Below are 12,178 nucleotides of genomic sequence, written 5' to 3' on the forward strand. Positions count from 1 at the left end.
GTTCAGCCCTGCGCCAGCCCGTGCTATTAACGCTGTCTGTTTATAACGCGCTTCCTAAGACTGTCGGCGAGTCCCCTGTCATCAGTTCTTTTGAGGAGGGATGGGAGGGACTCTTCTGCATTTATGTTTGTGAATAAAGCTGTAATTACTTCATCAGATTCCCCCAGAAATCCTTGCAGTTGTTTAAAAGGGGAAGATTTCGTATCTTTACATTAAGCTTCCTACTAGAAATATCTCTTCATTTATTCAGATTTTGTTTGTCTCAGCAAAATTGTCCTTTTTCTCATTTAGATCCTGTATGCTGTGAAAACTGCAGCAGTGGTTGCAGTATAAGTTTGGAAAATCCTTCAGGAAACTGAATTAGCCAAAATTATGAAAACATTCATACTTTTGACTCCGTAACTCCACTCCTGGACAGTATCTGCGAGTTAAGAGGGATAGACTCCTTCCCCCGGGCTGTGAATTTGACCTTGGCTCGCTTTCCCGCTGTGTCCCGAGAAAGTAATCCCCCAAGTGGAAGGTCAGAGGTGCTGTTTGTGGCATTGTTTCCCCCAGGTTTTGACGTATTAAGTTAAAGGTGGGCATGGTCGTTTAAGTGCTTAGCTCACTGGAAGAGCCATTAGACGCTGAGACTACACTGGAAACGAGGATGAGCAGTCATGTGGAGGGGACCAGTGCCTGGCCGGGGGCGGGGGGGACCCGGGTGTTTTCTGGGGGTGCCGGGACCTGGGGTTTGCAGGTGAGGGGCACGGCTCGGGGTCCTGCTCTGCTGCCTGAGAGGGTCAGCCCAACCGGGCAGCCACACGGGCACACCCACAGCCTGTGTGAGCGGGATCCCCGAGGACACAAATGTGAGACCTGCCCACAGGAGCAGGGACGTTGATGTGTGTTTCTTGTTTTCTTTCTAATATTATTAAATAATACTCGGTGCCCCATGAGACTTACTGAGCCAAGTCATAGAAACGCCTTTCTCTGGTCTCGGAGTCCGTGGCTTTCTTAGTTTTCAGGGAGCTCTCTGCGGAGCTCCTCTCTCCATCTCTTTCCTTAATTTGCCCTTTGGATTTGAAACTCACCCCAGCTGTCGTAATCTGGTCTCTCACTCAAAATGTGGCACCCGACCTTGGCATGAGACTCTTCACCCCGGTCCGGGCCGGCCCTGGGGACGGAGGTAGGGCTGGGGGTGATGTCGGGGTGTACCTCTCCCCGCTGACAGAAAACCAGAACCACCCCTGGATCTGCTGGCTCGGGCTCGGCACAGCCCCGGGGCCTCTCATGCTGCCCCTGACCGGCGCTGGACCAGCTCGGGGCACTGACCAGCATGGCCTGGGTGCTGAAGGAGCGTGACCCTCAGGTTGGGTCACAGGGCCTGGGGCCGGGTGAGCTGCCTCTGGTTTGCCTCCTGTTCCTGCATGGTTGGAATACACCACTTTCAGGAGCAGAGGGCTCACTGTCTAATTCTGCCCCGGGGGAACTGGTCGGTTCTGATCTTTCCTTTTGTACCACCAGCTGAAAGCCACCAGCTGACACCAGGCTCTGACTCACTGGTTCTCCCCTGCCTTCGGGGCCCTGGTGTTCTCTCTTCATCTCTGTACTTGGCGCACACTGCAGTGAGAGCACTGACTCTTACTGCCCACGTAGTCTGTTCTGGTCACTGTCCTGAGCATTTTACCCATTCAGGCCTCACATCATCCTTGGGACAGATCCCAACAGAGAGGTTAAACAACTTGCCCAAGGTCACACAGCGATCAGTGGCACAGCCGGAGTAGTGGGGTTCAGTATCCGCGTGCTAAGTCACACCCGGCAGTAGGCGGATCTGTCAGGACCAGTCTAGACTGTTCTGGTTCCCAGACTGGAGGAATGACAGCAGGCTTTGTTTAACTCACTTCCTTCCTGCTTCATGTGCGATCACTTACTCCCCAGTCCCACAGAAGGTGGCAGTGAGGTACTGCCCCTGGCCTCCTGTCGGCTGTTTCAGTGTCTCTTGGGGACAGTGGGCCAACGCTGGGGGTTCTCAGAAGGCATGGTGTCACTTTTGAGGGCATTCACGTCCAGTCTTGATCCCTGATGCTAGAGGCGATCACAGCCTTCTAGCAGGGATTCTGAGGGGCGTGCCTGCTTTCAGAGAAGTTGCTAATGTTGGGGTCCAAAATTTAGGACTCGCTCATCTTTTAAAAGTTCCTGGGCCAGGCCCTGGGGACTGCGAGGCTGGTCTTGAGAAGTAAGGTCAGAGCTGAGCACAGATCAGGCGTCTTACATGCTGTCTGGTCAAGGCTAGAGAAGGCTGCCGGAAAGGCCCCAAGAGCCATAGCCAGGTGTTCTTCGTGCACTAACCCAGTCGTTGACCGCTCTCTACCTGGCACTGGAGATCCAGAGGAGTAGGGCTGTCTTGACGGAAATTATGAGAGAGAAGACAAATGAATATAACACATTAAAATGTTCAGTACAGCTGACCCTTGAACAACATGGGTTTGTTGTTCACTTACACGGAGATTTTTTCCGACATACACAGTGACGACACCCCTCTCCACCGGGTGGAATCTGCGGCTGCAGGGCCACGGGTCCTGAGGGCGGACTGTGAAGTGATGAGCTGGTTCTCAGGGCGTAGGGGGCCGGTGCTCAGGGCTCAGCTGCGGGGAGGGAGTGGCGGCCTCTCAGAGGAGGGTGTTTGAGCTGGGGCTGGACGGCACCCGACCGGCTGCTGAGGAGATGGAGCAGAATCCTCACTGTTCCAGCACCGGGGCGGGAGTTGGTCCCCCTTTCAGACCCTCCCAAGGGCGGGAGGCTCAGGGCGTGGGGCCGTCGGGCTGGCAGCGTGGGCCTTCGTGCTGGGGGGAGGGGGCGGTCTCCATGGTGCTTCTGCCCTGCTGACACGCTGTCTGCTCTCTTCCAGCTTGAAGGATGACCTCTAGGAAGAAAGTGTTGCTGAAGGTTATCATCCTGGGAGATTCCGGGTAAGTGTTCCTCACGGATGTGAGCTAACAGATGAGCGAGGATTTAAACTCATTTCCTGGAGCCTGAGCCCGAGCCTGCCACGCTGACACCCGCTGCCTTGTTTCCCCGCTGCTGAGGGCACAGTGGGGACCTGAGCGGGCCTGGCTGTGTAACCCCTCGGCCCCCAGCCTGGGCATGGTTTGGGTAAATCATGGGGTTCCTTTTTCTCAAGCTGGGCAGACCAGGGAGTCGTTTTTATGCAGACTTGTTGCATTGGCTTCATGCCTCTGAGATGTAGGTTTGGGGACACTGTGCGGTACACGTGTAACTTGGAGATGTGTGGGTTGGCTTCCAGACCACCGCCGCAGAGCGGGCACACGACTTTCCTGGCTCCCAGGGTGTGTAAAAGTAGCAGTGTACTAAGTGTGCAGCAGCATTCCCACTAAAAAAAGTACACATCTTAATTTAAAGATGCGTTTACTGCTTTAAAGAGAAGAATGCTAACCATTATCTCAGCCTTCAGTGAGTCATGCTATTTCTGCAATAGTAACATCTAAGATCACTGATCACAGATCATTACGACAAACGTATTACCAAAGTGGGACACAGACATGAAGTGAGCAAATCCTGCTGGAAAGACAGTGCTGATAGACTTGCTTGACACAGGGTCGCCACAAACCTTCAATCTGCAAAAAAGGTGACTCCTGCAAGGTGCATTGAGGCAGGGTCTGCCCCTGTCCTGGCGCTGTGCCCGAGTAACTAGTTCTCTAGTAGCTGTGGGGTTCTGCGGGAGGCTTCTCAGACTTGGCATCTGAAGTGACCTGCGGAAGCTCAGACCTGCTGGAGGCTACATATTTTTAAAATTAATAATACATTCAGGTGTGCCTCCTTATTCCAAAGTTCCTTTTAAGAGGCGGGGACTTTTCTACCCTGGCTGGCTTTTTTAATCACCTAAGGAGCCCTTTAAAAATTAACATTTGCTGGGGTGTGGGGTGGAGCTCCGTGGTAGAGCACATGCTTAGCACGCAGGAGGTCACGGGTTCAATCCCCAGTGCCTCCATTTAAGGAAAAGAAAGAAGAAAGATTTAGCATCTGCCCAGACCAGTGTGCAGGAGCTCTTTGGCAGTGTTTCTGGGCTGCCCCAAACGTGCCTGAGAAGAGCCACCAGGTCCTTGTTGGATTGCGAATTTCCTGACTTCTCCCCCTGGAAACTCTGATTCCGGGGGCCTGGGTTGGAGAACATGCCCTAGGCTCTGTCTGTGCTTCCGGGCCCTGTGTATGAAATGGCTGTTCCTTTGTGGAGAAGGGAGGTATTGGCTGTGAGGATGTCTTGCACTTCCTTCAGCCCAGCCTACCCTCGTTACCGAAAAACAGGCACACAGCCTCTCGCTCCGTTTTCTTGCTGCAGCCGCGCGCTCACCCGAGGAGTGCGCCCCGGAGAGGGTGCGCTGAGGCGTGTGCCCTGAGGCCGTGCTGCTTTGGTGGAGTGGCCGTGAGGCAGCAGAGGGCTGGCGGGCGCACATGTCTGCGTGACGCCAGCACCTTCCTCTCGCTGCTGTTTTCTTGGCCTGGCTGGCGGCCTCTGCGTGGAGAGACGCCCAGGGCGGCAGAGGCCTTGCTGGACCAGCGGAGCGGCTTACTGCCGAGGCTTCCTTCAGGGCGAGCGTATGGTTGGTGTCCCGCAGGGGAAGAAAGAGTAATGCTGGGTTCTGCCAGCTGTGCCAGACTTACAAGCAGCTTTCCCACGTCTGGCCCACGTCTGTGCCCTGCGTTTTTGTCCCAGGAGACAGCGTGTCATCAAGAGTGAAGCTGGGACGTTTCTGGCTCCGGCCTCTGTTGGGAGGGGCAGCGCCTTGCTCTCCTGCCAGACGGGCCGGTTCCTTCCGAGCTGCAAGTGTCAGAAGCAGTTTTCAGTGCTTCCTAGTCGACTCATACTTGTGGTTTTCCTCCCATTTCAGAGTCGGAAAGACGTCCCTCATGAACCAGTATGTGAACAAGAAATTCAGTAATCAGTACAAAGCCACAATAGGAGCGGACTTTCTGACAAAGGAGGTGATGGTAGACGACAGACTGGTCACGATGCAGGTGAGCGCGCGCCTCAACCTGGCCGGCCAGCCTGGCCGCTCCGGCCTCGGCCCCTGCACGCGGGGACCCGGCCTGCAGGCGGGATGGCCGGGTGGAGTACAGGGCGTCAGGTGTGTCCACAAGCTGCGTGGACTTACTGACAGGTTCTCATTGTTTTTCCAAAGTTCAAGTTTAACTGGACCTTCTGTTTTTGTTGTTTTGGTTTGGTTTTTTGCTTTTTGCTGAATTTGGCAATCTACAGATTCCCATCTGTGTCTCCAGAACGTTGAACTCATCTCTTTCATAATGTCCCTGCTTAGTGCTTCAGGCGAAAAAGATGTTTGTCTCTCGTAGGTTCTTACCACAGCCATTAAAGTGGTTTCCCAGTTTTTCTGGCTTCTTATAATCCATGGTGTCTGTAGCCCCCAAGAGGTGTTTCTACAGAAGCCAGTCTGATTTTTCCATGTATTAGAGCTTAATCTTTCGAGGGCTTCCCTTTCAACAGTTAGGATGAAATACAGATTCCTTTACGTGGCTCTTTGGAAGCCCTTGTATTCTGGCTGCAGACTCTTCTTCCCTGTGTGTCTCCGGCCGTCCTCCCACATCTGGTGCTGCTCTGACAGGCGGGGCCCTTGTCCCGTCCGCGCGTGTCCTGACGCCTCCGCTTCCCGCCCACACGTGGTTGGTGGCGCTCCTGCCGGCCTGCGCCCGAGCCTCTGGATCCAGTATGGACCCTGTCCCGGGTGGGGCGGTCCTGCGACGACACCGGGCACAGGTTACAGGGCGTCACTGCACGTGTTGACCTCGATCTGTGACCCTTGTGCTGCTGGAGGGGAGACTCACACCTCAGGCTGGAGCACCCTGGGCCCCACACGGAGGGCTGCACGGTGTATCACGGGGGTGGGCAGAACAGGCGAAGGGGGTTAAGAAGTGATGAAGAAGGCACGGGGAGGACAGGCAGCAGGACTGTGGTCACTGCGCTGATGCGGGGCAGCCGGGCCTCCCGTGTGGTCCTCTGGTACTTCATGGAACACAAAGCCACTGCGCTTTGCTCCCAAGACAGTACAGTGCTGAGAGTCACCTACACTTCAGAGGCACCTGTGTGTGTGAGTGTGCGACTAAGGTTTAAAGAAGCCAAGCTTGAGAGAAAAGGAAATTTCCAGATGACAGGAAAGAGGAGAGAGCTAGTACAGAGCTCAGGGCTCCTGCCACGGTGACACGTGAACGCGGAGCAGGGACGAGGCACGGACGGCGTGGGGGGGCCAGAACCCAGAACCGCTTACACACAGGCACATGTACACACGCACACACCCAGGACCCTGACGAGATGTGGACGCAGGACCAGAAACCTCAGCCCACGGACGTGGTAAAGCTGGGCATGTGAAGCAGGCTTGAGGCTTTACTCCTTTGCCTCTTGGTCAGACACTCTCAGTTTGTACTCTGCAGGGCACAGAGATCTTACTCTGGAAGAAGTTAACATCACCCTCCGTTGCTCAAGACCAAGCTGTAAGAAGAGGTACAGCTTCCGGACAGAAGATGAGCTCGTTGCCTCAGGAGGAAGTAATGTGCCACAGAAAATGCTCACAGTGCCTGGAGAGTTCTTTAAAAGGAGTGGAAACTATCATGAGAAGGGACACTGTACAAAGTGAAGATGTGGAAAACGGAAAACTTCACGAAGTGGAAAAACAGGCATTGAAGTCAACTAGGTTAAACTGCAGCTGGAGCACACCTGAGGCAGACAGTAAATGCAAGGTTAAGCCCAGCAGATTACCTCAGAGGAAACTCAGGACTGGGGAGCGCCAAAGCCCCATCCTAAAAGTACCAGGAGAGGCAAGACTGCAGGCAGCTGAGCTCCCAGCGGCAGCCGAGGGCAGAAGGGCGTGGGGTGCACTCAGCCACCTGCAGACACGTGTCCCAGCCACCCAGGAGCTGCTCCTGCGCCGGGGAGCACGGGGATCTTGTGGCCGAGGGACACCCAGCCCCCCACTGAATAGAGCCCCACGCGCATCGTAAGCTGGGACCTCGGAGTGTCCTGGAGGAAAGCCCTCCAGGGTCTGGAGAACCACAGGGCGCCGAGCGGGGTCTGGAAAGAGTGGGAAAGAGAGTGTTCCTCGCCCTCGTGCAGCTGGTTTAAAAGACTGGAATTGAATGAAAACCATTGTCTCTGCACAGCAGCTTCGTCACCCTAGGTCTCAAGGAGCCCTCACGTGTGTTTCAAGGGCTTTTAGCAGCTTTCAGTGAAAGATAATTCAAATACAAAAACAAGGCAAGAGCCAGTGGAGCCCCCGGCAATGCAGAGCGCTTTTTGTATTTACAGAAATGAGACAGTCTTATGTATGTGCAGAGAAAAAAGCAGGTCAAGGAACTTCTAAAGATGAAATACAGTAACCAAAGTTTGGAAATTGGAGAATGTGGGACGTGGGAGAGAGGTGCACAGCATTCAGGGAGAGGCCAGGCTGCTTCAGTCAGAGCTGGAGAGGGATACAGATCAAAGGTAGTGTTCGCTGGGAATTTTTCAGAACAAATGTGGTACCAATCCATAGATTCAGGAAGCCTAAATTCCAAGACTGGTAAGTAAAGAAATCTAGAAAATCATAATGAAATTTCTTTTTGAAAAGGCAAGCTTGAAGCAGAGGAAAAAGGGTGCGCTGGAAAGGAGCAGCAGTGAGGTGGACTCGGCAGGCCAGGGAGGCCGGGTGTTCTGGCTGAACCTTCAGCACAGCGCTCTGTCCCCACTGACACCATCCTCTTGGGGAAGGTGCGCACATCCTAAGCTCTTGTGGCAAAAATTCTGAAGGATGTACTTGAGGCAGAAGGAAAGTGATTTCATTTGGAGAAGTCTGAGATAAACTTGATTGTGTGCACGCATCTGTTTTTAGACTTATGACCTTAATATTAAGGCAGTAACTTCCGCCCTAAGGGAAGTGGGATTGGAGCCATGTCATTATAATGTGTAGGGGAAGATAGTGACTATTGTGGGGTTTTTAAAAATTTCTTCCAGTATCAGAAAGAAGCTAGAGATCAATCAGTATTAAGCATTAGATGGAGGCAAGTGTGTGTGTGGAAAATTTAAAGGTAACTTATGAAGCCATGGTGACTTCAACAGTATGATATTGTCACAGAGGCCCCCAGATGGAGGAGCAGAGGGCTCAGGAAAGGCACACCTAGCCAGACCCTGGGTGGATGGAGGTGGCTTCGCAGAAGAGTGGGAAGAGGAGGAGTCGTACTGTAAACAGGCCGGGGCCGGGGCAGCCAGGGAGTTCAAGGTCTGAATGGAAAAAAAAAAAAAAAAAAGAAAACATCTAACATGAAAATTGAGGTATTTTTTTCTAGGCATTTAAAATAGAGAAAGCACAAATCATGGAAGATTGAAGATTGATAGTGGAGCACAGTAAATTACACATCTGAACACAAAATTCCAAATAACCAAATCACAGAGTCATGGTATCCGGTCGGCAGACACCACGTGGGTAGCTGGGCAGGAGACAGCAACAGGCAACTCTCAGAAGAACCCTTCGTGTCCAGTGGCCTGATGTCAGAATCGCAGGTTTAAAAGGCTGGCAAGATTCAGTTTTGTCTAGAAGTTGCTGTTCTCAGGCTGACGGTGGGAATCCCTCAGCGTGGCCTCTGCAGGACAGACTTCTGTTTGCGTCCCGGTGTCACACGTGCGCGTGCCCCACAGTCCAGCAGTTCTGTCTTGGGGCAGAGCCTGGGCAGCCATGGGCACAGGGCGCGGTGTGGGGGCTGCTGATCACGGCCTGCAAGCCCCAACCAGGAGCTTCAGAGGGTCCAGTGACCAGGGGGTCCGTTGTGGTGTCTAAGGCTGGGGACACTGAGCAGCTGGTAACATTCGGGGAAGGAGAGGCTGCAGGAAGCTGTGCGGGGTCATGCGCATCTCAGGAGCCATTGTTCCTGGTGGGGGTGGGCAGGGCTGCTGTGAGGAAGGCTTGACTCTTTCTTAAAAACGGACATGAAGTGGCACTGTTAACATCTGTCACATTGGAGTGATGGGTGTATTTTGAATGTAGAAAATAAAATACTAAAATATTACAGATTCTGAAAGATCGCAGTCAGCCACAGGACTGTTCTTTTCTAAGTCTGAAGTTAAATTAATTTTGGAAACTTGCCAAGAATAATCCCTACTTGTTCAACTTTTAGTTCCTTACTTCGCCTTCTCTGTATCTGAGTTCCAAATACTCATTTGGTTCCACCCAAGAGTAATACAGTTATGAAATTCTGCTCTTGGGAGCCGATCCTAAAGAAACATCTCAAGTTCAGAAAGGGCTCTGCATTGATGATTATTATTGAATTACTTACAGAAGATTGGCGGCAGTGTCATTTCTAAACAAGGCTGACGTGTTTCTGAGTTCTTCAGCCCATAGTAAAAGATGGGAGCGGTTGCTGGCTTGGCGGGGCAGCGGCGGGGCACCCTGCAGCGCCGAGGGAGGAGGCTGGGTAGTTTGGGGGGTTTCTTGGCTTTTGCATTCCTTATCCAAATGTTTACATGATAGCAATGCTACTTCTCTAATGGAAAAAAATTTTTTTTGATTTGTCCAAGCCTGTATTTTAAGTTGTTTTTAATTTTTTTTTCCCACCTTGTCTTCAGAGGAGACATTGTCTACTTTTACTTACCGTGTGATGGGGTCTTCATCCCCTTCGCCGAGGACCCCTTTTATGAGAAAAGCCTCCTTTGTGCACGCAGACGTGAGTTCCGTGTCAGACGCGGGAAAACCGGAGGGGCACGGCGGTGACCGTGGCCAGCAGCGCCGCGCTGGTGCGCCGTCCCCGGGACTCTGCGGTCTGCACGTGGGCACCGCGTGTGTCGCATGCTGGTCGCGCGGTGCGGGGCAGCGCCGTTCCCCAGGCTGAGGCCGGCGGCGCTGGGCTACGTGCCCCTCAGGGCCCTTCACCCTGAGAATCGCGTCTTCGGTTCTGAGTGGCGGCGCCCTCCCCACACGGCGGGGCACGCCGAGGCCGCGCGCGGACCTCCGTGAGGCCGCCTCCCTCCAGGCCTGCAGCCGGGGCCGCGCTCGGCTCCCAGCGTGTGACCCCTGCGCCTCGCGCTGACTGCGGCGGGGCCCGGGGCCGCGGGGTGTGCGAGCCTGCGGGAGCCTGCGCGGCGGGCCGGAGCTGAGCCGGGGCGGCGCCTTCCAGACCGGCTTCCAGGCCGACTCTGCCCCCGCGCGCCACTGCGCTGTGAGCCAGCGCCCGAGGGCAGAGCCGCCTCCTGGGTTTGCGTGCTGTTTTGGGACCCCTTCTGGGGAACGTGTGGGGGCTACTGTGGGGCGTAGAGCGTCCTGAGCTTCGTTTCCCGGGGAGGGGACCGGAGGGACGAGAGCCCGTTGCCGCGCAGGCGCCGTGCTCCCGCTGCCCTGAGGCCCCGCCCACCTGCGCTGTGCTCCCGGGAGGGGCTTCTTCACAGAGATCAGCCGTCCTTCTGCAGAATCTGGTTCCGGAAAGAAAACTGTAGCGGCCCAGCCCCTAAACCCCGGGCCTTTGGGGCAGGGGACTGGTGATTTGGGCGTAAAGTTAAATTTATGTGGGTTATGAGGGTGGTCCGTATGCTCATGGTGTTCTGAAGCTGAGTGGTCTCCTGTGAACAGTGGACCCGACGTTGAGGCCTTACAGAAGCTGGAAGTGCCTGCGGGCAGCTTCTGACCGCACCATTCGTCTCCGGGCTGACGGGGGCGGCCCCGTTGGCATCTGTGCACTAAGGAAATCCATCCTGGCTCTGGAACCTCGAGTGGCAGGGGTGACGGGAAGCTCCCTGGGCCGGTCCGCAGGGTCTGGTGCCCCTTTGGTGAGGAGCAACCCTCAGCTGCCCTCCGTGGTGTTCTCTCTCTCTCTCTGCTTTTGTGTGCTTTGTCTTAAGGAGATATAATGTAAATAAAACATGCTGATTTTCCTTTGCTGGTAAACTTTCTATTAAGTAAAATGCAGAAATGTAAATGTGCAATTCAATGAATAATCACCTCCCTGTGTTTCCATTGTCCCCAGAAATTTCCCAGAATACATAGATCTTATGTTTACCATGCAGATCTCACATAAATACCTGCCCATGTGCCCACCACCTGGATCAAGATGAAAAATTTTTCTGGCACCTCCCAGACTCATTGGACACATGCTGTTTGTCAGGTGTTTCAGATACTCTGATGCTGAAGCCGACTTCCTGAATTCTGAAGTGCCCCTGGTCCTCTGGTTCCTCCCTGCCACCCACCCTGTGCTCCACCTCAAGGAGTGACCGTTTTGTTTCTGCAGATCTGGGACACAGCGGGACAGGAGCGGTTCCAGTCTCTCGGCGTGGCCTTCTACAGGGGTGCAGACTGCTGCGTGCTGGTATTTGACGTGACTGCCCCCAACACGTTCAAAACCCTTGACAGCTGGAGAGATGAGTTCCTCATCCAGGCCAGTCCCCGGGACCCTGAAAACTTCCCCTTCGTCGTGCTGGGAAACAAGATCGACCTCGAAAACAGACAAGTAAGTGCCTGAGGTGGTGGGGCCATGACCTGGAGGCCCCCCCCCCCCAGTCAGGTTATGGCTGCCAAATTGCGGAGGGGGATTCTTTTACAAGTGGCAGCCGAGTTTGGGGTGACAGGCGCTATTTCCAGCTAGAAAGCCCGTTGTTTTTCTTCCTGTGAGAGCCGCCTGCTTCTCAGGTGCCTTGTGAACTCGGAGGGATCTGTGCTGGGCCATCCTGGCTCTGGGGCTGCGAGCAGGAGTGCGCATTCCCTTCAGGCCCACAGCCTTTGAGGACCAGGGCCCAGGAGACGGTGTAAATGCCCTGCCGCCTCCAAGCCTGGCTCCCCCTCTGCACTTGAAAGGCGGGAACTGGGTTTTCTCCAGTGGTCTCCCCACCCCTGGGGGCCTGCCGAGATCTCTGCACATACAGAAGGCAGCTGTGGGCTCTGAGTACAGTTGCTCTGGTTTACTTTCAAGTAGCATTTCTCTTGGGAATGGAGAGTTTTTCTTAATTATAGGCAGGTTTATTTCTGATTATTGACCTCCCGTTCTCTCCCTCCTGAGTGACTTAGTCCTTTTCTCGGGCCTGAAAATGGGCTGGGTTGGGGGAGGAATTAGGATACGAGGGGTGAGGGTGGGAGCCGCAGAGCTCTGTGCACTTGGGTGTGTGGCCCGCGTGATGTAACATGAGCAGTAATGGGGAAGGGTCTGCAAACCTTAAGAC

The 12,178-nt window shown here is 54.2% G+C and overlaps 1 protein-coding gene across 1 annotated transcript in view; it reads left to right on the forward strand.

Annotated features, from left to right (window-relative positions):
* The window catches only part of RAB7A (RAB7A, member RAS oncogene family), a 54,874-nt gene that overhangs the window by 37,640 nt on the left and 5,056 nt on the right, over positions 1-12,178 (forward strand). Inside the window, exons 2-4 of the mRNA XM_074344211.1 lie at positions 2,891-2,951; positions 4,890-5,016; positions 11,254-11,472. Of these exons, the coding sequence (XP_074200312.1) occupies positions 2,899-2,951; positions 4,890-5,016; positions 11,254-11,472 (399 nt within the window). The 5' untranslated portion in view covers positions 2,891-2,898. The remainder of the gene's footprint in view (positions 1-2,890; positions 2,952-4,889; positions 5,017-11,253; positions 11,473-12,178) is intronic.

The sequence above is a fragment of the Camelus bactrianus genome, chromosome 17, assembly GCF_048773025.1.
Source record: "Camelus bactrianus isolate YW-2024 breed Bactrian camel chromosome 17, ASM4877302v1, whole genome shotgun sequence".
In the NCBI taxonomy this organism is placed as follows: Eukaryota; Metazoa; Chordata; class Mammalia; order Artiodactyla; family Camelidae; genus Camelus; species Camelus bactrianus.